The 24390-nt window shown below is 37.6% G+C and overlaps 1 protein-coding gene across 3 annotated transcripts in view; it reads right to left on the reverse strand.

Moving 5' to 3' along the window:
* The window catches only part of KCNIP4 (potassium voltage-gated channel interacting protein 4), a 384901-nt gene that overhangs the window by 260904 nt on the left and 99607 nt on the right, over window positions 1–24390 (reverse strand). Inside the window, exon 1 of one of the 3 annotated variants that reach the window (XM_030947766.1) lies at window positions 20727–21100. The exons of the other annotated variants lie outside the window; for them this stretch is intronic. Within the exon in view, the coding sequence (XP_030803626.1) occupies window positions 20727–20814 (88 nt within the window). The 5' untranslated portion in view covers window positions 20815–21100. Of the gene's footprint in view, window positions 1–20726; window positions 21101–24390 lie in introns of those variants that run through there. 3 annotated transcript variants of the gene reach the window in all.

Genomic DNA, 24390 nt, shown 5'->3' on the forward strand with positions numbered 1-24390 from the left:
AACTCATCACTGAGAAGATTGACTAATAGCAGCAAGCATCTCTGCGGAGGCTGGGTGTCTCTGAACCTGCTCTTATCTGCAGTCTCCAGCAGAACTCAGCCAGATTCCCAGCTGGAAACCAGAGCCAAGCACACATGGCCCAAGATCCCCTCTGGAAAGCTACTGCACAGATTCACATCCATCATAACTGTTTCCTTTGCTGAGGGGAAAAAAGAAACAGCAGTACATGGAGAATGCCCTAGAGTATCCAAAAATTTATTCAAAAGTTATGAGTGCTGGAAGAAAGACAGTGTTGAGCAGTTCTTGACTTTAAAATCTAAATTTGTTTCTAAACTATTCAGGAACTGGGACACGCAGATAAAATAGTATTTTACCCATTATGGATCTGAGAACTCCCCAAGAAAACTGGCTATTGCTTGGTATTTACTTCTCCTGGTATTTACAGAAGTTTTCCTGCTCACATTATGGAATTAACTGTTTTCCTACCTCAACCAGGTTGTATAATATTTACTATGAAGGCTTCAATTGTTTAACTCTATTTAATACAAAATATTTAATATGGGAAAGATACAGAAACAAAATTTTGCCGATTTGCCTATGAAAATGCAAGTCAATATTTTTGTTCTCCTTGGTTTATAATTGTTATTCTTTCACCATACATATAAATAGCATAAAAAGTAATACTATTTACTTACAAGCCTTGAGCTTCAGGACACTCTTCTCATTTTTCTTCACTCACATTTTTCCTTCAGTCTTTTTTATTATGTCTCATTCATCATCTTTGTTAGACTTACAATAGATCATAAGGTAAACCTTGTAACTTGCTTGCATTAATCTTGTATTTGCAGGTTGTGGTTGAAATAATTTGTGATGCATTTTGAATTGCATAGTCAAATTGAAGGTTATTGTCTAGGATACTCAAAAGTCTATTTCTAAAAGACTGTAACTTTTTTCTTTTTCATAAAATATAGAAGAAAACATTTTTTCTGGCTAATAGCTAAATTCTTTCAGACATTTTCCTGAAACCCTTGCTCTCTCTTTACATCTCAATGAGAAATACGGATATGCCACTGGAATAATTTTATGGGGCAAAAAAAGGGGAATAAAGATGTACATTCTACTGTCAAAAATCATAGCTATTTTAAGCCTCTTCTTAAAGACATTTTATTTCTTACAGCTGAGACTGTCCTCCTTCTTGTTTCCTCAGAAATGGTGAACTACTTATTAAAGGATATCATGGTGTCTTTAAGAAGAGGCTTGAAGGAGATATGATAATTTTTTACAGCAAAATGTACCTCTTTGTTCCCCTTTCTTTCCCCCAGTGACATATCCTTATTTCTCACATGAGATGGAGAGAGAGAATTATATTTTTTTTCTGTACCAGCTAAACATGAAGTTACACTTAAACTGAGCATCACCAGCTGTCTCAAATCTTTCCCCTGTGCTTGTTTCAACACGACTGTGTTTTGATGGCTCAGACAGAACAAAGGAATCCCATGCCAATCCATTCAAAAACACACTGTCTGCTAGTATCAAGCACAGGCTTTAAAACAGCAATGGTCAAACCTCGAGTTGTTCTTAAACTACACAGTACAACCAGAACCAATGTCATCCCTTCTGGATGCAATCAAGTTCCCTTGCAGCACTGTTGATAAATTAATCTATCAGTTCAGAAGGCTAAGCAGGCAAATTACATAAATCCAAATAGCATAAGGGAAGCAAAGATTTATGGAAGAGGAAGTATATATGTGAAAAAGGAAAATATAAAAAAGATTGAAAAAACAACAGTAGCCTCAAAGTGAAAGGATATGCTAATTCAAGTTATCCTTACAATGACACAGAACAGATGTACAGTTCACCTTATAGAAATGGCCACAACATACTCAATTAACTGAATGGCTCACATGGTGCCCTCATTAACCATGACATCCTCTGTGGATTTGATGGAATGTGGAAGACACCTTGGCAAATTAATCTTCTAAAACAATAAGCTTGGGCTAAAGTAAGAAGCATTAAAACTACTTAAAGTTCTAATTTAGCAGAGATTGTGAAACAATGGCAAAATATCTTCCTTATGAAACGTTAATCAAATACTGGAGCAGTAATTAAATAAAACACCATTAGTCAGCAATAACCACGAGCAGGTCACAAAATTTTGGCATCTTTTCTCTGGATTTTCACTACATTGCCTTATTTAAAAACTGCTTGGAAATATTTTGGTTTCAGTTTTAATTTTTTCCCTTAAATCCCAGTCTTACATGATTGCTGAGTCCCATATTCAATTTTATATTACAATAATTGTCTTAATTTGATGTTATAGGGTTCTCTAGTATCATAAAAAAAGTATTTTTCCCGATAAAAATTATTGTATTAATAGTGGGAATTTCACAACTCCAAGGAGATTGGCAGTTCTCAACCCAGCAGAATCAGAGTTTTCCAGCTGCTGTACAAAGCTACAGACACCAATTTCTTGACACAGGCAGAAATAACTCTCTTGTGCTTTATCACATTCAGGAAACAACCTGACACCTTCCCTGAGATGCTGTTAAATGTAATAGGGTTTCTATATTCCTAGGAGTCTGTAGAAACACCCAGTCTATAAAGCCATAAGTGTGCTTTGTTATCCAAAACAAGGGGAATGCAGTATTCATGCTCTAAAATTTTCAAACAGGAGCACGAGGCAAAAAGAAATTCCTGATTCCAGTGGCACTAGGAGCAAGATTCTGTATACTCCTTTTATTATGTTCTTCCCTCACACCTTCCCTGTCCATTTGCATCCACAGTTTGCATGAAAGGACAGCTATGGCCACAGCACTTTTATCAACCTTTCTGCTTTGAAAGCTGCTAAAAGCTCTAATGCATTCTCACTATCTAGCTTTTCATCAACAAAGCAAATCTCTTTACCAAAATTCAGAGGAGTAACAGGCCTCAATTAAAAACAAGCAAAAAATCCCAGGCCTGTTAACTTTCAAAGTACTCACAAAAAGACCTGTTGTTTATGTCAGGCTTTCAGAAATGTAAGCAATGGCTTGTTAATTAAAACACATAATTAAAAAAAATAAAAGAAACGGGGCAACCAAACTGAGTAATTTGACAATCACATGCACACATCTTCTACAGAACTTCCAATTACCCACTGTAGGTTACCTAAAAGGCAGAATGGAGGAGGCTACTGTAAGACTACTTGGCTCAGAAGGATTTCTAAATAGCATTCCTTATTAAAAATGAAACTAATGAAGCAAACAAAAGCAATTCTCATAAATGAAATAATGAAATGTCACTTCTGTGGAGCCAGAAAAGAGAGCTACAGAGCGTTCCCAAACTTCACTTTTTTTTTCCTAGAAACACCCAGGGGGAACAAAGAATCATACTGCCAGCAGCTGACTCCAAAACGAGGTGGCTTCCTATAGCATCCACTTAGCCCAGCCTGAGAGGGCTATAAGACTTTTCCAAAGTATACAGTATAAGAACTAAACAAGAGCATGAATAAATACCCAGCTTGTCTACCTGTGCCTCTTCTAAGTCCACAGAGTCAACTTCATAAATTCATGCAGTTAATTAAATTCTGACAACAGATCAGACTGAGATTTTAGATAAAACTAAGACCAAAATAAACACCAAATAAACTTTTGTCAAGAAAAAATTGTACCTTTAGTTTACAATCAATCTGTCAGAATGAAAGTGCTCTGTGTCCTGAATATGAAAACACAGAAAACGAGTCCTGGAGCATAAATACATGCTTATCTTTAAGTCAAAAAGCCTGTAGCCAAAACTCAACATCAACAGAAAAAAAAGTTAAGTTAGGAATTTCAGTAATCCTCTACAATAAAACACTACAATCTGAGGTAAACAATGCTTCATATACACAATCTTTCATCACTTATAGAGTCACAGAAATGTTGGAAAAAAACTCCAAGATCATCAAGTCCAACCTTTATGTCCAAATTGCTTCTTTTAGAAGGATTATTTTCCAAGCTTTTTACAAAAGGGTCACTGCATAATTGTTCTTCCAGTCTGGACTATTAATCAGTGTTTCTTGTGATAACAACCTGAAAGCAAATGTGATATTTAAGTGGTCAGAGTTTACAAGCCTAAAGGAGCAAGAGGAAAGCAGTGAAGGGTCAAGAAATTAAACTCATGATTTGCAGGCACTGGCTAAGGAATAGGAGAATTTAATGTATGGCCAATTACAATCTGGAAAGACAAAACCAATGCTGTACTACAAAGCAAAGTAAACCTTTTACTCCATCGAGTAACTGCTTGCATTGCAGGGGCAAGAGAATGAAAAGGTAAACAATGTGAAGAGCTTGTAAGGTAGAAGAGCTCTTGAATGATGATGGCAGAGCTGCTGAACTTCACCCAGAGGCAAAGGCCAGAACAGTGAAGGACTGAATCCTTCATCTCAATTTAAACATAAAAACACACAAACATACTAGATGGAAACTGAACAGTCTCTTTAAGAAAAGATATTTCTGGGGTGAAAGCAGATTAATATCTTTATACAGTATCTCAGTAGAGTCCTTCAAGGACATTCTGCAAACATGCTGCTTGGAAACCTTTGAAACCTTTCCTCAAGAACCATTTGTTGGATATACTTTGAAACTTTTCTCAAAAAGTTATTTAGCAAATTTTTTTTAGAATTCTTAGTTTGGTTTTATTTCTTAACTGAGTAGAAACCAGCAGCTGTAGGTCTTCTTTTGAGGGTAGAGCTATCACTATACAGGACCTGTGGAAATTCAATGTATACTACAAAACAATTGGAACAGAGTACACGGAAATCTGCATCCAACTTTTCTCCTTGCACTGACTTAGAGGCAGTATTACACAAGAGCATTATATATATATATATTTAGGAATAAAACCTTAATAAAGTGTTAGGAATATTAATGAGATAATTAAAGAAATCCCATGCCTGAGGTTTCCTATCAGCAAATACACAACTACTTCCATGGCCTATAGCATGCTGGAGACATTTCTAAAGCAGTATTTTAAGTAGGTTTAAAATACATTATTTGCATTTTTTCCTAGTATGAACTTCACTAAACTCCTCAAATTTTCTCCTAATACAAATTTACCTAATGAATGCTGAAATAAGTTAACATAAAAAAATGAACTTTTAATTCAGCAAGTTGAGGAAAAAAATGAAAAAATATTTATACCATTTCCTATAATTGAAGTCCTTTTTTTCTATAACATAAAGAAACTGAGTTTCCAGGAGAAAACCCTTACTATACATCATAGGAGATATCAAACAAAAGAACAGTCACTAGTTTTGACAGCTTACATACTTTGTGTATCAGTAATTGACAACCATTTGGGGACCTAGTCTTTGGGTTTTGAAAATAATTCTCTTCCCTGCTGTCTGCTAATTATGTGTTTGAGAGCAGGAACAGACTGTTATTTTAACATCAAGCAGGAACAAACTGTTATTTTAGCATCACTCCATACCTTGACATAGAAAAAGGAAAAAAAAAAGAAAAAAGCAGAAACCAGAGCCAAAATCACATGTTCTTAAGAAGACCAAGAAATAAAAAAAGAGGGGACTATAAAATGGTCTTCATGGGAAATTTCCCAGAATTTTTTCCTATTGCAGTTCAGCACTGCATTTCTATAGAAATGGAAACATCAGAACACTGATCTTGAGTTCAGAGACATGCACTTCAACTTTTCCACTCTATCTACAGTGACAAAGGACCTTTGCCTTCTGGAATCCTAGTCTGCACTACAACAGCTCAGCAGCATGAAGGACAGCTGTGACCAACTGGAAACCAAAGGGGCATTCACGGGCATCAGCGTGAGAGGTGGATGCCCTCTTGTCAGCAGCACTGTAAAATAAAAACAAGCAAACAAGCAAAAATACAAACAAATAAACAAAACCAAAAATCCACAGACACCAAAACCAACCCCTAGTTACTGCAATTTCTATAGCTGACTTCTTAAACTCTTAAGGGATGGACAGAATTCTTCACACTTACTATTTTCTTGGAAATTATTTTTCAAATTTTGATGCATAATGAAATTGCTTAAAATACAACTTTAAAAGAAAGGTACTAATCAGAGTAAAAATTATCTATTAAAATCAATTACCTAAATGCAATGGGTTCTTAAAAAAAATCACGACTTCTAGAACACACTTTTTTTTTTTTAATTGTATAGAGTGAAACAAATTAAATTTTATAAACTTCCATCTGGGATTCAGGGTGTTTGATTGCATTTTTACGACCAACTGAAATGAAAATGAGTAGTTTAGTTTGGCAGTTGGTACAGTTCTATGCCTGGAAATTTATCATAGTTTGCCATGTAATTTAAGCACTCAATTTCCAACAGCTACTGCTCTCAGTCTGGGGAGGCAGCAAGGAAAAAAAATCTACAAAAAATTACACATGATGCATTTTTAGTAGCCCCAGTAGGAGGTTTTTTGTGTCACTAGGAGACAGGATACTGTGCAACAGACTGCCTGAGAGAAGAGGTTAACAAATTGGGTTGTAAAAAGAATCTATGTGGAAGGTGACCTTCTGAGAAAGGTATTCCAGCCTCTGGCTGGGATGAGGAAAGGGTATGACTGCTGTAGAATTATATTAAAGCAGCTTATCACTCACTTCTGAAAGAGAGTTGTCCTGGCAACTTTGCTGTGTATTGAGTCATGTGCTGCTGCACTTATGCGTTTGTATGCCTTTGACGTATTTTCTTGATTGGACTTTTCAGGAATCCGCTGCTGGAATGCTAAGTCTTTAATCCTCCATCATAAGACAGATACCAAGCTACTTAATTGTACCAGAATGACTTCTGCCCCAGGACTGGAAAGGATCAAAGCACAGGCAGCAGTTTTATCCAGTTTTCTTGGACTTCAGCAGAATGTAGGCACCAAGGTCCCATCGTACTTACCCACAAGCTGAACCAGCTTGTTCTTGTCAGGGAATTGGTGGTGAAACAAAAGTCTCAAATCAGTTTCACTTTCTATCTAGTCAACCAAGTGCTGTTTTAGAATGACTGATCTTAATGATTGCCAGTAGCATGGAAGAATCTCTTCAAAGGCATTACTGAGTCTCACAAAGCACTGGAGCAACAGTCATTCCTCTTGTTCTGTTTAGAAGAAATTCACAGTGGCTTACATAGATACACTCTGCACTAGTAATGTGTTTTAATACCTTGTTATTCTAGTAGAAAGCAAAGAGAAAAGGTCAAAAAATGCCAAGAGTTTTCAATTCTTTTAAACAAATGAGTGGAAGCAGTGAACTGGTTGTAAGGAGATCACTGATCTTTTGAGGCAGGTCTCAGGCATCAGTTCCCTTTCAGGATGTGTATGACCACTTGATTTGGATGTACTACTTTTATGAGTCTTCCAGCCTTTAATGATACATTTAAAAACCAAAAAAAAGGCAAAGGCAGGAAATGCAGTAGTTACAGGCAGTGACATCACATCAGAGGAAAGTTACAGTGAAGGAGTCCCTAGAAGGCAAATGTCAAAGCTCCAAATGTTCAGCAGATTCATAAGTGTCCAGAAACACGAGATGAACAACGAAGCTAGAAAAATCCACTGGTGATACTCAGTGAAGTGTTAGTAGAAGAACTGCAGAAGCACCACACAGAACTCAGTGACCAGGGATGAAGTGATCAAAGACAGCAGGCAGATGAAACAAAGCACCAATATAAGGCAGGTAGGAAAACCAATTTTACCTCACACCATAGGGTGGTGAATCAAGACAGACTACAAGTACTGAAAAATAGAAACATACTCTTGTAATTCATAGGTCTAAGAAAACATTAGCTTAGCAGCAGGTATGAAAAAAAGCAAACAAAATGTTCTGAATTATTACAGAAGTATAAAAAAAACCTGAAGAGCGACCATACAGAACTCTTATAGTAGGGGGACTGTACATTTTTGAGTACTACAAGGCCTGAATTTCCTAGACTTAACAGAAAGTAGTAAAAGCAAAGCTATATATATAGGTGCCACTGTGAAGAAAAATATTTATTTTCAAGACTATTAATTAAAAAAATTATTTTAAAAAAATTTGAAATTTTAGTATATAGTATCAGTTTTGTGAGTACAAACCTATCCTGTAAGGAGACAAAATAAGTGATGTTTAAATGCACAGAAATAATTAGGAAAAATCTAAGCTGAGCCCTACTCATCTCCTAACTACTGACCTTCAGCATTTCTTCCTATGCCATATTCAATCTGCAGGGAGCTGTGAGTGCAGCAAGGCTCTTCTGCTCAGCCTGTAAGTGGGCAGAAACATGAAGCAGGGTATTTCCACTACCTTCCCAGTGCCCTCTAGATACAACTATATGTGTTTGAAGGCTTCTTCCTTCAAATTCTGCTCCTCCACGGCCCAGCTGGCTAAAGCTCCAGCATTGCACATTTCCCTTCACAGCTCCCAGATCCACAGGCACACCATGATGTTTACTTCACTTTTTCAATTCACTGTGGTGCAACTATTTCTGCCTCTCACCCTTTGCCCTGTCAGATTCTAAAGCCAATGCACCTCCAGGTAAGGTATAGATGTAGTAACAGAACTGAGTCTATTTAAGTGTGGAATGCTTCACCCTCAGGTATACACTTTGGTGGTATTTCTTAAGTAGCTACGGCGCAATACGGACCTGGTAATTGATGCAGGTTAAGTAAATCTGAAAAAAAAAGTAGTAGCGCAAAATATAAACTAAAATGTTATATTGTTTGGAAAGAACAGTATTGTAAAAATTTGTTGTTGCTGTTCATACAGTCATACATACAATGTCACAGTGTATGTTTATCTTACAAGTAAGCCATAGTAGAAAGAAAATCTCAAACCTAAATTTTCTGACTTTGATCAGCAGCAATACAGCTAAAAGTAAACAGTCAGCATAAAATTTTTACTGAAAAATGTAAACACTCTATTTTCTATCATTACATGGCTCTCTTTACTGATGAACTCTACCTGGTAAGATAGGAGATAAGAATACTACTACTAATTTTGTAAATGGGGGACACACACAGCAAACTGCCCACTTAGACTGTTAAGGTGGATCACAGAATGGATCAGGTTGGGAGGGACCACAGTGGTCCAACCTCCCTGCACAAGCAGGGCCATCCCAGAGCACATAGCACAGAGCTGTGTCCAGACAGCTCTTGAGTATCTCCAGTGAGGGAGACTCCAAAACCTCTCTGGGCAGCCTGTTCCACGTGCAGTCACATACACAGTAAGTCCTTCCTCATATTCAGATGGAATTTCCTGGGCATCAGCTTCTGCCCATTGCCTCTTGTCCTGTTTCTTGGCACCACCAAGCAGAACCCTACTCCATGATTCTGACACCCTCCCTTAGAGACACTGATGAGGTCCCCTCTGAACGGTCTCTTCTTGAGGCTGCACAGGTCCAGTTCCCCCAGTCATTCCTCATAAGAGAGATGCTCCACTCCCTTAATCATCCTTGTCACCCTCAGCCGGACCCACTCCAGTATATTTACAAGAATTCTATTGCTTTTTGAAGGGTAGTTTCCCCCTTGATGAAAAAGGATACCTTTTTACTACATGGTACAACTTGATTGATGAAAACATCTCAGCAGACTACTCATGGAAGGACTGGCCTTAGTCCTACACTGTCTCAACAGGACGACATTTCAATTACTGTCACAGTACGATACTATACAGACAACAGGTAGGTAATTTAATAGATCAGTCCAGAACTTCCTGTAAGCAATACATACAATCCAATTAGTTTCTCACAATAGACTACAGCAGTTATTTGAGGAGCTTCAAGCACTTCATCTGGTAAGTCTTCACAGGGCAGGAATGCCCTGCTGTTCCTATTCCCATCTGTCACTCAGCATTAAAGTTTCAGAGCATTGTGAACGTGAACACAGGGGATGTTGCAGCACTTAAATTCACCTGTGTGTGACAAGAGGGAGAGTGCCTGAATAGCAATGAAACTTCCAAAACCAGCAGTCAGGGTAACAGATACATTAAACTGAAAGTGAGTAGTGACTGTCAGCCACCATCACCTCTGTCTTCCCCAACATGCATTTCAGTTACTGTTGCAACTTACTGGACTCAAAAATCAGCCCAATTTTGAAGGAATAAATATTTCTACAATGTAAAAATTTTGCCTTCAATGCTAGAGGTTCAGAGTGCTGAGAGCGACGACATGACACCATGCTGTCCATTAAATATTTCTCTCAGACCAAACTCTTCATTGGTACAGATTTGCCTGCAGCTTTACACCAAGGATGAATCTGATACACAATAACAAAGAGGTATCAGAGGCTGTGCATAAATGTACATTTTTATTTACTAGTGTCACTTGTGCTCTTCTTTCTCCTCCATTCTCTCTCCTTACCCTCAGCCCTAATTTTCCTTACAGTCTTATTTTATATTTCCTGTTCTCCTGACATTAAGTTTTATCTAATTTTCTTCATTTGGTTACATTTTTAAAAGTTATTAGCTGATTGAATAACTTAAAAATTTTCTTGTCCTCAGTAAAAAGCCCTTATGCCTTTTCAGGAATCCTGAGGAGCTGTACACATATGCAACTCAGGGAAGTTAATTATTAATTATCAGTAAGGTGGAATAGTTAAGATTAATTCAGTCACTGCTGAGACCCACTCATTCAGAATTAAAATAGAATTTGGTTTCATTTCCTTGAGAAATGAATTATGCTAAATCAAAATGAGATCAGTTCTGATTTTTCTGCAATGTAACAGTTTTACTTAATTTCAATTAAATCTTCTCATGAAGACAATTCCTTACATTTCTCTTATGCTTTAACTCCTTTTCTGAAGCAGTAATGGAAGCAGCTTACAAAACTTGTGTTAGGCTGCAGTACAGCAATTTGAAACAGCTTATCATTGTTGCTTAATATTTGTTTGTCTGGGAACAAACATATGATAATTTGGGGAAATTGACTAAACATATATAATCATTAGCCTCACATTGACAGTAATGAAAAAATTTCAGATGCGTTTGCCACAGAAGGCTCTGCAGATTTCACTGTTTACTGTGGTGGATTCCATAGGCATCACTGATAGTGAATTAGATGGTAAGAGTACTGATTGTACCTGAGAGATGCTGATATGAGCACATTTAAAACTTGTAAGTGAAAACTAACATTGTAGAGAAGAGGGGTTTATTTAAAACTGGGTGTACTTATAAATTTTAAATATATATTTTTATAAAGGTAAAAATCATAATTTGTACATAATCGAAGATAATCTAAATAATCAACAACAGTTGATTGTCTTAGGTGTATGCACCCATACTCTGTGTACTCTAATTGATTAGAAATTAACCCAATTTTTTTGGCCCCAAGTGGATGCATCTGTGTGTCTGCATCCCATTTGACCAGCAGCTCTCAGTTTTTAAGTGCTGAAGAAACCAGAGCCCCCAAAATTACATCATGCCCTTGTCCAAAGGAAATCATCTGAGGGGAAAACCTGACCTGGGATTTTTAAAGAAATTCTTCAACTAACATAATGAAATGTAGCGACTGGAATAAAAAATCTATGGACAAACTTTTGAGAAGTAAATGACAAAAGAGCCTAATTCCTATTTTTATAGTTGACTAAGGAATCTATTTTCTGCTGACCTTTACAAGTGTTACTATAAATCAAATATAAATGATCAACTGTCACCTTTTTCCCTGAAATTAAATGATGTTTACAATAGCTGTCACAGAAAGGTCTGCACTGCACAAATTCTAAATGCTGACTTTATTCACATGCCTCATAAAGGGTATTTAAAAAATTACAAATCTGCTGACAAAAACCGGACTAACAGACACAAAATCTAGTACCTCTTTTCATATTTATTCAGTTTCTTAAACTAATGGAGTATGGCTGTTGATGAAAACAGATTTTTTTTCCTCTCCATCCCAAACACTTTTATATTTAAAATTGATCACACTGCCTAGATGGGGACTCCATAAAAAGCTCAAGAAGGTAAATCAAATTGCTATCAGTTTTAAAAGATAAAGAGCCTATTTGACACACACACACCATGTATTGTATATGCTTACTTTAAGTTTATGTAGTCTGAAGAAACAGTAATGACAAACTTAATTTATAAAACTATGGCATCTATATTATTTGGAATAGAACTTCAAATGCAGAACTAAAACAAGTTAGAGTTCAATACTGCAGGAATCTAATAATAATCTATAAATGTTGTATGTTCAAAATGTTCAATATTAGCAGAAACCCACAGTAGCAGGACCCCCTAGACTACCTGCTGTAGCTTTAAAAAGGAAGTTTACAAAATAAAATAATTTTTAATTTTTTGAAACATGTCAGGGGAGTAAACCCCCTTGGTCTAAGTGTATACATATTTGCACCATGATACAGATTTCAGATAAAAATACAAAGACATACATTTGCATTTTAAAATAGAATATAAAGGTAAAATCTTAGTTAATATTTAAAAAATAATTGATCCAATTTTGGCAGCTTTTTGCAGTGAAAAGTTCAGGAGTTTTATTTCAGACAGTTTTTAATTTGTTTGTTTGATTTTAAATTACTTTAAAAGTCAGTATTTCATATTTGGAAATGAAAGAAGTATTGGAGTGAATTGCATTGTCTTCTATGACAGGCTGTCATCATGAAGAGACAGGAGGCAAGTGAAGAGTTCATGAGTCAATATCCAATTCAGAGACATAAAAATCTATAAGTGGAATTCAAATTAACTGGGTTATACACAGAAAATATAAATGTTACAAATTAATTTGGTCTGAAAACACAGTAAAGCAAGTAAAGACCATCACACCACCAGGAAAGAGAACAGAGGTGATGTGACAACCAGGGTCACTGTGTTATTGCCTATAAACAGGTGACTGCCAGTGTAATGGGACATAAGATTGGCATTCACCAGCCACAAAGCAGCATTAAGTTTTATCAGTTCTACTGTTTCTGTTTGGCTGTATCAGAGCCAGTCACACAGAACTACTAGTTAAAGACTGAAGTGCTGTGGGCAGGTAGCTCAGTGCCCATGTACTTCCAAGCCAACATACCACTGCTATTTTCCAGCTTGGCCATTAACTTTTTATCCAGACATGGTATTGAACTGGCCATTGTCTATCGCTAATGTCCTTACAGAATTCAAATATTAAATATGTTAAGAAAATATATTTAATATTACTTTCTGCTAATACAGGCTCAGATTTAGGATAGCCCTTGCAGACTGTTACGTATGAACATGTGGTTATCCCAGTTTGGAAGACAGGGAATCCATGAAACTAAAAGTTAAAATACACACTATTACTGAAAGTTACTAAATGTACATACATCATCCTATTTGGGTGAATGAGATTGTCATGGTTTCTCATTTTTATTCCCAGCTTGCATCTTTCCCTTAACTGCCAAAAATAAAGCTATGAAGCAGGTCCAAAAATATTGGGGTTTTAAAACCTCCATTAGAATGATCAGCAATTGACACTGATACTGATAGCATGCACCCATCTTCCTTAGCTAGCCCTGCTTTATATGATACTCATTTTTATTCATCATTAGAGTTTCTAATCCCTTTTCAGGGTATTTAATACTACAGGAAAAAAAAGTATATCCACATACACTTTCCTATGGACTAGTTCATAGAACTTATCCTAAGGCTATTCCATATGTGAAGCCTAACAAACACAAGATATTAAAAAAAAACATGAAGTGATTCTTATTAGCAATCTGTAAAAACACTGTCTGAAAAACTATTTCAGTTGACTTCATATTCAGTTTATAACTCCATTTAATCTACCTGCTTTAAACTTCTGGTCATTGCAGGAAGGTGCTCAGGTGAAATCACTTAGTTGAGAACAAAAAGAGGCAGGAATACAACTGCTGAATGAAACAGTGAAAACATCTTAACCCCAGAGAAGTTTATTTTGACTTTTGTGATTGGGTTTTTGTTTGTTTTGAAATCTCAAGACTGATGAAACTGATGTAAAGTAGCATTTATGAAAGGCTTCACATCCTTCTTAGGCAAAAAAAAAACCCCTAACCAATTAGTAAATGCAGGCTGGACTTTCTGATGGCATGTTCTTTGATAAAACAGATTACCAGAGGCAGTCTCTAGTCCTTCATTTTGCTTTTTTTTTTTTTTGCACAGAAATGCTTCCTGGCCTACTGCCAAGAGGAATATGTCATCTGAGCACAGGTGTGGGAGGCCTCACAACTGTTCTCCTCTGACGGTCCCATTTCATATGCCTATCCCTGCCACAAGTCTGAGACTGTTCTGGACAGTAGATTATTCTGAACTCTTTCAAGGGCTGCTCCTTGGTAAATTCAGGAATCACCTTTTTTGAATGCAGGTTAGCAATCTAAAAACAGAGGAACGGCCATATTGGCTTAGACTAAGGATCCTTCTAGCTCAATATCCTCTCTTCACCAACAGCCGTCAGTGTATGCCCAGTGAAAACAAGAAACAGGAGAAGCACTTAGAACATTTTCTACTAACACTTTTATAGCCATGGACTACATTCATCTCAGGGAAATTCTAACATGTTTAATCTAGACAGCGTCTCCCAACAGGTTTGTTTTCCAACTCTTTACCTAGCTGGTCCCTCTGGACTCATGTAGAACTTTTTGCGCTGACAACACCCTTTAGTAAGGAGTTTCACAGGTTTTTCAGCCTCTGTTTTTTCAGGGTTTCATTCCTGGTCAGCAGTAAGCTCACTGCCCATCCATTCAGACATAAAGCTCATTTTGTCCAGCACGTACCACTTCATTTTACGTTACATTGAATTTTATCTGTCATTTTAATGTCTTTGAGAATCATTGTATAATGTCTGTCTACAGTAGAAATTCCTTATAAAAGGAGCAAAAACATAACAACCAAAAAACAAGTCTGTGCATTCCAAAATTGTGTTTATTTCAGTTTGCACCCAAATTTCTAATCTAAATACATCCTTCTCCTAGCTGCTTCTATACTCCTAGCTACCCTGTGCAACGGTTAAATGAAAAGTATACACACAGTGAAGAACTGTATTATATTGTACAAGGCTGAGACAGTCCTAATGCTGCCATTTTCCAACATTTTGTCTGCAGGATTTGGTAACTTTTTTAAAGTTCTTTTAAGAGTATTTTAAAGCATATTATCAAGAGCTGTGCCTTATGTACAGATGAATTATTAATACTATATTTATAAATGGCATCAGGAGTTTGGACTCTTACAAGAACAGTAGAACTTCCAAAGGGAAGATTGTTAATGATGACTATAGAATGCTTTCCAATGTGTCATTTGCAAGAAAAGATGAACTGTATCTATCATTTTAATTAAGAGTCAAACTTGGAATGAGAGAGTAAAGCCTCAATTTTTTCAACATAAATGGTATGCAGCATGCTAACTTTGTCCTTTTCCAATTAACACAACATAAGAAGCCTTAAGAATTCAGTGAGGGCTCTTTTGGAACAATCTGGAAAAAATCTTTAAATAGGTTATATGATGTTAATGCCTGAAAAACATGGGACATTTGAGTCAAATATTTAAAAATATTCATGAGAATATGTTTAAAGATAAGGGTATTGACTTTAGATGCCCCACTTCAAGGTATCCACTACTGCTTCATGCATCTGTGAAGTTCAGTCTATCTCAAATATGCAGGATTATAGAACTTGAAGCTGAAACACTTTGCACAACACTGAATTGCAAATCACGAAGAGCAAAGGCAGTCTGTGTAGACCCATTTCTGATGAGGGAAAAATTTATAATTTTTGAGTGCTTAAAGGTAATTTGTTATAACACATTTTGTAACAAATCATACTACTTGAAATCTGAGCAATTTTCTACAAAATTGATGAAAGTTCACAGTAAATCTGCAGCATGTGAGAGGCATATAGGTAGGATTGGTTTTTTGAGGGAACAAACCAAATATTTTTAATTTTTTCCAATTTGAAGCAGAACGCATTTCAAGTACAGTAAGTTAAGGCATTCTCAGCTTTTCCTAGAGTATATTTCACATTGCCTGCAACTAAGCTCAATACATCTTGGTCTTTTGTCTCAGAGCACTTTCTGTACTACAGTCTATTCTAAATAAAATGCCTATTGGAGTGATAATACATAGAGGAATAGCATAATATAAAAGTAATTTCAAAAGCCAGGTATTCAACAGTGCAATAAATGAAAAATCCTAGAAACATTACAGGAGGACTCGGGCAAAATTCTCCAAATATATTTAACAAGAGCTAACAACAAGAACAACAACAAAATTTTGGTTGGTTGGATGGTATTTTTTCAGGTATTTTTCTTTCAAAGTCTGATATTTTATACTCAAACAACTCTGTCAGGTAGTGAATGAAACCTACTCGAAATCCCACTGTAACCAGTGGGATATCCCATTCAGTATCCACCACACCCTTCCACTGAAGGAATTTCTCTGAGAGGGAGATGAATAACAAGACAGCACCTGCAAAAGTTGCTAGTCCTAATCAGAAAACTGAGCAAGCATAAAGTACAATGCAGAATTTCAAGTGAAATCTGGAATGGTTTATTTTAAATTAATGAGACTTCTTTTCCAAAACAGGATGTGGCAAATATTTCACTCTTGTACATTATAACTTGTAAAATTATCTATAGAGAGATCACTGCACCTCTGTATAGGAAAAGTTTCTGAAACCCCAGAGGTTCAAACTACCTCATAGGCAACAGCCAAGAGATTCTGACCTTGAATCTGGAATTCTTTCCCATTAAAAATAAATGAAAAAAGACTAATTAGGTTCATGAATAATACTGATTTGGTATTAAGAAAAAAGAAGAAAGAAATATTTCAGCAATAAAAAAGGCATTTGGAAACACATTCAACCTGTTTTCCTATAGATGTTGACATTTTAGGTTTTCCGTAACATCTTCAAGATAAAAGGTCCTTTTAAAATAATTTTATGTTATATCCTGTTTGCATAAAAAGGGGAACAGTCTTTTTATCTGCTCTCTTTGTCTCATATTTTTAAAGATTATTTTGATATTTTGCATCATTTTTGTCTTTTAATTTATTCTACTTCTTATATTATGCACCATAGAAGTCAAGGGACCAGCATTCAAAAAAGGTGATTCCTCTTGGATTTACCAAGGAGTAGCCCATGAAGGAATTCAGAATAATCTACTGTCCTAAACAGTCTCAGGCTTTTGGCAGTGATAAGCACATGAAATAGGACAGTCAGAGGAGTAGAGTTGTGAGGACTCCCACAGCTTCAGAGCTATGCTCAGATGATATATTCCTCTTGGCAGTAGGCCAGAAAACATTTCTGTGCAAAAAAAGGCAAAATGAAGGACTAGAGACTACCTTTGGAAATCTGTTTTATCAAAGAACATGCCAGCAGGAAGTACAAGCTGCATTCACTAAATAGTTTGCTTTTTTTTACCTAAGAAAAAATAAATACTACTTTACACCAATTTCATCAACCTTGAGATTCAAAAACAAAGAAACAAACAAAATCTCCAGAAAAATCTAAAGAAGACAAAAAACCCCACATCAATCCCTAACCTAATCTACAAAAGCCTAGAAGAGTGAGATAACCAGTTTGTTGGAGAGAGTGCAATTTCACAGCCAGGGCTGTTCTCCACTTCATTCCCTGCATACAAATATGCTAACTGGGAATTTGAATCTGTCCTGTAAAATCTGGCCTCCTATAGGTCATATCAGACATTTAATAAAAACATGCCTGAAAGGGATGTAATTGTGAAAATCTACCACTGAATTCAATAGTGGTTTTGGTTCTATCATCTCTTTAATCTTTCATCAGTTGTGATGGTTAAGAAAAATTTCATGGCCGTTGCTCTGCAATCACTTTTCCTCCATTTTAAAATAGTGTGACCTACTTCTTGATCTCAAAATTATTCATTTTGTTATTTATAATATAGAAATCCATGTTGCATCCAAAAACTAAAACTTTCTCAAGAGCAGTGCCAAGATTTTATGACAGTGTTTCAAAGACCAGGTGCTTGCAAGTCAAGAGGCAGGAGGCAACAAAGTATGGATTGGTATGATATTTGGTTTGCCATCTTCAGTGAGGAAATATGTTTCACTTGTGGAAACACATCAACTTATTATATAACGGAAATCATGCTAAAAACTTTGTTTAAAAGACTATTTCTTTTCACTACATTTTGCTATCAATCATAGTGACTTGCTGTAAAAAAAAATAATTGAGAGAGATCTGGATGTATTCATGCAGAGAGTGCCACTTAAAACCCATTGTAAAGATTTATACAGCATTTACCTTCAAGCAAGGGGGTAGTTTCATTAATATTGGTTCCAGCTGAGTGGACTATGAAGTACAAGTCCAGGCTTATGTATTATTACAGACAGCTATATGAGACCATTTTTATTTTAAACATTTAGATTCACCACAGAACAGGTCTGTAGTGCTATAAATGGTTATGAAACACAAGCTATGGCACCAGTAATCAACAGTGACTCCTTAGCCAGGCCCCTTAGCCAGTAAACCCAGTCTCCCTCCCATATTACTTTGTTTTGTTTTCTGATCAATGTAATCACACCAGCTGCAGCACAGCTTGTGCAAATGTGTAGATTAAGTATATATTCAACATGCCTACCCATACAGGACAAAGGGATGGATTGGACTCAGTGCAAGTATTTTCAAGAAAGTGTAGTTCCAAACTATTAAGTATAATTTAAATACTAAGGAACACCTGAAAAAGAAACCAGGAGCCATCAACATATAAATTAAATTACATTTACCATTGTGGTTCTTAGTAAACACTTACACTTTGAAATTAATTGGCCACTTGGGTGAGGAGATAGTCTGCTTCTAAGAAGTTAAATAAACATACCTTGTTTCTGATACCTCTCCTAAATTTTTGAATGCTCAAGATAGAAACAGCAGTATCTTTAATATACAAAGTATAACTTTCTAACACTTTCAACTAGGCTCTCTCATTCATCTTCATTAATTATCAACTAATTATCAACAGAATAAATTATGCATTAGATTTTTCAGGCTGAACAGTAACTGGTTTGCAACAGTTGAGGTTACTGAGTAGGACTAGGCTATGCAAGAGCTTAACAGTGGAGCTCTATGTTCCTTGGCATTTCAGGTATTACCACATTATCCTGATCTCATTTGCCACATCATTTGAACATGATGAAGTCTATTAACTTAATAAGAGTAGTAAGATACCATTACCTGTAGTAAAAACAAACTGAAAATCTCCTCAGAAGAATCTCAGCTCTTCCTAAGAGTGGGGATTTTTTGCTTGCTTGCCTTTAAGGAAACACGTCTGAGGCCACTCCACTTGGCTTTTTATCATCGAATACGTGCTGTTTACTTGTAAAAAAAATAACTTCCTTTAGTGATAGCATATGAATCAGTATCCACAGCAAGTCTTGGAAATGGTTTTGAATTGTGAGCTCAGAAAGGTTGCAGCACAAATGTCAATCTGAAAAATAGAGTAGTGTGTGCATCATTCGCTAGATAGAAAAGGAAAAGCTCGGATGACTTTGTGAAAAGAGTATTGCTATGAATTTCTAACACATCTTTCTTCTTGCATCATATATTATTTAATTTCCATAGCAACCCACAGGAGCAAGAAGCCAGTGTTTTCAGAAAAATTTGAATTGATGCAGTTCACAAAAGAGAAACTACGATAGACTAGGAATGATAGAGAAAATAAAGGCAGGGAAATTCTGCTACCAGACACTCGAAGTTATTAAAAAGCTGTGTCAGATTTCCAAAAGTTACAAGCATCCTATGAAGTATGCATTGTCAGTGTTTGTGCTATGACTTTTATAGCATTGTAATCCCAAATCTGATTAATTGCATGCATCAATTCTTCCAATAAGGTCAACTTTGCTCTCAAATCTTTTCATCAGTGCCAAAACAAACAACACAAATAGCCAGCACACCACCACCACCACCAGATAAATTAAAATAACCAGCTGAAACTTTCAGATGACTTTAAATAAACGGCTTTTAATTCTCAACGATCGTGGTAGCATAACTGGATATCATCTGCTGATGCTGGACTTGCAACTCTGCCAGGGAAAAAAAAAGTAACTGAAGTCTAGAAAGAAGCACAATTCTATTTTATAAATACAGAATGACATAATGTAAGTTATCATATTTGTCAGCTGTTGAGAACAGCTACAGAAAATGCTGAATTGGGAGAAAAGTATATTTTCCAAAGTCATAAGAAAGCTACAGCATCTGCTCAGTCTAGCTTAGAAACCTTCCCTGGTACTGCACACTTAGTCCAAGGTTACAGAAGAAAAATTACCTAAGGAAAGCTGACAACCACTATGTTTCAAATTCCTTAAGGGCAAAGCACAAGTGTTATTCACAATTTCCTACAAGATACCACAACATCCCATTGACAGATTGCAGCTGATTTACATCTTTAGATAAGCAAAACCAAGCCTCCGAGAAAGAGAATGTAGTGTGCTTGTCAAAGAATATCAGTCCAAGAAACAGTGAAAATAAAAAACATAAGATTCATCCTTTATGACCAATGTGTCTTCTCTGCAGTACTGCTAACACATACAGGTGGACAGGTGGAACCATGTACACTCACATCCCAATTTGGGTTCGTGTGTGTAAAGGCTTAGAGAATGTCAGACTGTCTAAACACTGCAACATCAGATTCTGCTCTGTTTTCATTATGCTCAGCCACAAAGTAGTTCACAGATCTTCTTTTATTATTATTTATAAGATGAAAGGAATGATAATATAAAACAATGACAACCCTGTATTATCCTTAGGCAATTCTCTCGTTATCATGCTGAACAGCTCGACTACAGAGAAAAACAGTCATTACCTGTGTGAAGAGAACCTGTGATTAGCCTGAGAAGGTACTGGGCAAATTTCATTATTTCCCGCTTACACCGCTTCCTACAGCCACTCATCTTAGGCAATGGGGTATTCCTCTGAGGAGAGCCTGACGACTTTGCCAGTAAAGGGAACAGTTTCTGTCAGCAAACTTCTGGGGCAGTCCAGAGCCTCACACGGCCTCGCCGCCTCCTCACGGCCGAGCAAACTCCGCCGATCTACCTCGGGTGGCTGCGCAAGGGAGCCCGCGGCGGCCGGCGGTGCGTGGAGCGGGCGCTGCCACGGCACAGCGCGGTGCGGCACGGCTCGGCTGGGCAGGACACGGCTCGGCAGGACACAGCTCGGCTGGGCAGGACACGACACGGCACGGCTCGGCTCGGCACGGCGCGGTGCAGGCACTGGCGCGGCCACCGGCGCCCCCGCCGCGGCCGGACCCGCGGCAGGCGCTGGCCGCGGGCAGCTCCGCGGGCGCGCAGCCCGGCGGGCGGGGCGGTGCCGGTGCCCGCCCAGCGCAGGCAGCACAGCACGGCACGGCACGGCACGACACGGAACGGAACGGCACGGCACAGCACGGCACGGCACGGAACGGCACCGCCCCCGGGAGCCGCTCCGCTCTGCGCTCCTTCCGCGAGCAGCGGGCGGGCAGGTGGCAGCCGGCCGGGGCACGGCACCGCTCCCTTCCCGCGGTGCTGGGCGGAGGCGAGCCCGGCCGAGGGCAGAGCCCGGCCGAGGGCAGAGCTGAGCCCCGCCCGGGCCGAGGGGCCGGTCCTGGCCGTGCCTGGCCGGCGGGAGTGTATCCGAGGCGTGCGCGGGCGGGGCTCCCTCACCTGCACTCTCTCTGCACGTCGGCCTCGGGCCCCGTAGCCTGCTCGAAGGTGATGCAAACGCCAGGGCACTGCACACCTGTACAGCGGGAAGAAGGAAGCAGAAACCCCGCAGGTACCTCTGTGCGGGAGCTGCTGCCCCTGCTTCCCAGCCCCCTGACCTGCAGCAGCTGGGAAACGGGCTCTGGCACAGTTAGCATTCTGTGGTTAGAATGTCTCCAAGAAAGTCTCATCAAGAAGCTACCTGTACTCCTTACTATTCCATTATAAATTCATTGTTTCCAACTTGCTGAGAAGGATTTCTTATTAATAAAATTATCTGCTGTAGTCTACATCCATGACCACAGAACCCAAAGAATATGTTTTCATTTCCCTTGGAGTACTTCCCTCATAGAGAACAGCTCTATTGCATTAGAGGGTGATGCAATATGTAATGCCTAATACAGTTAAAAAAAGGAAAAAAGAAAAGACAACCCATTAAGGAAAAGCTTAACAGAAGAAAATCATCAACTGATCTAATTTTATGACAGCACTGACCATAAAACATTTTGGCGAATGCCTTTAAAAGATTACAATAAACACAAATGCACATCTTCAAGCTATTGTCTATATTATGCAGTGAGCAGAGATAAATACATTATAGACACAATACATCAAAGCATTATCAAAGTTGCAGTTAGATGACACAGTTTCTGTGTCTGCTATCTGAAACACAAGCATGCTGTCTTATGCTTCCAGTGAAGCTACACAGATAATGGAAAGAACCAAAATGAAATAGCTCACAGAAGCCCCCAGGTTACTCCAACACAGGGATTAGTCTGAGAAGGATGTGGGTAAATTCCAGTATTTCATGTTTGCGCTACTTCCTACTCATCTTAAGCAGGAACTAATTTCTTGGCACATTTTTTTCTGAAAAGACACAATACAGTTTAACCAAAGAAAACCATCCAAAAAAAGACCCCCAAACCCAAAAAACCTCTCACAAAAACCTAAAACAAACAAACCAACCAACCAACCAACCAACCAACCAACCAACAAAACCCCCAAACCCAATATCCCTCCAACAAAACCCATCAAATTCTGAGGTACTGGAGATGCCAGTGTGCCTTACAAATTTCTGACATCCTCTGGTCTCCAAAAGGAAAACTCCTTAAATACCTCGTAGAGGGGAAGAGATACCAAAAGCACAAGCCCCTGTCTATTCTTTAGAAGAGGATTGAAGAGACCAGTGCAAATGGTTCTGAGCTGGAGTCCTTGGCCTTTTCAATCCTTTGACATCACCAATTGTTTTATAGAATTTTCACTGGCAGTGTTACTTCAAAATAAGGAACTGAAAATAACTGAAGCCTAAACAATTGAAATATTGGTTTTCTAAAGCCATAAGCATGAATCATCAACACCATGTGTTGCTCTTCCTCCACCCAAAAAACCCCTCCCATAAAGCTGTACCAGTTCTGAAACTGTTTGACACTGTTTCCTAAGCCTTTATGTTTCAATACAGCAATAACAGTAATTGCTACCTAAGGAAGATTTCATGAAAGATTTTTGACTAGTTTCACCAAGATATTTTTTTTAACAATCAGTGCAGTATTTTGATAGAATTGGATCTAAATCTATCTCCCAATATTTCCCTGGTCAGCAGGAAAGACTGACTAGGATTAAAGGGTTTTTTCCCCAAATCAAGAGAGCAGATCAGAGAAAAGGGGGCAGGAAAGTTAGAATAGAAAACTGTAATATAGCCACCGTGGTACTTTTGAAAAATATAGTAAAATAATATGAAGGACAGTTGGACAATATCAACTTCTATATATTGGTAATATATCTTTTTCATCTTTTTTTAACTGACGGGACACACTAAAGTCCCCAGACAGAGCCAGTCGCTTTGCACTGAGGTTAAAAAATACTTTTTATATTGACAAGCTAGGTCCATCCCTAATAATTTATAATCCATAGAGCTGAACTAAAGCCCTCTGAAAAAAGATCCTCTTATGGCCAGAAGAGTCTGCATCAGTTCTTAGAAATTCTGACTTTGGAACCAGGTACTTAGAAAAAACACTATTTAAGTAAAATGGAGGAAGAATAAAACACATGCATACATAAAAGAAGTTCTTTTCAGGCATTAGGGAAAAAAAATGGAAGGAAAAAGTAAAAGGAAAAAGTAAACTAGATTTTCAAATAATTTCACCAAGTCCAGCTCAAGGGCTCCTAGAATAACATAAAATACAAAATTACTTTGTTTTGAAGTGCTTGGCAAGAATGAAATGACTAGGAAGGAAACATATGCAGTTTTTGTAAAAGACTGTCAACAGCTGCAGTCAAGCTTAAAAGCAAAATGTAAACATTTCCCTGAATGTACAAAGCATACTCTAGTGCAGTCAGGACAAATTAATTGATAATTATAAAATATTTTCTTCCTGTGAGGATTTCTACACAAAGCTACAAGACAAATCTTAAAAATCTTTGTCACCACGGCAAGAAAGCAATGCAAAACCAAATATGTACGAAATTAAATTCTATTCAGTCCAAAGATGAAATTCCACATGCATTTTTATAACTTGAATTTGGGTCTCAGCATCACAGGTCCATGTTCCAGGCCCATCTGTTGTCAACTGAAGCGCAACCTAACCATCCTTAGAGGAGGGTGCACACTGATAAAGCTTTAGTTTAACACTACGAAAGAAAAAACTACACCAATATTGTTGTTGAGAGATGGTCATTATTGGCAGGTATGTATCAGTATTGCTTTACTTCTTCCTGTGTAGGAACAGTATTTCACTATTAAAAAAAACCTAAACAAAACCAAAAGAGAAATACACTAACAGCAACATG

Source organism: Camarhynchus parvulus, chromosome 4 (assembly GCF_901933205.1).
Source record: "Camarhynchus parvulus chromosome 4, STF_HiC, whole genome shotgun sequence".
Taxonomy (NCBI): Eukaryota; Metazoa; Chordata; class Aves; order Passeriformes; family Thraupidae; genus Camarhynchus; species Camarhynchus parvulus.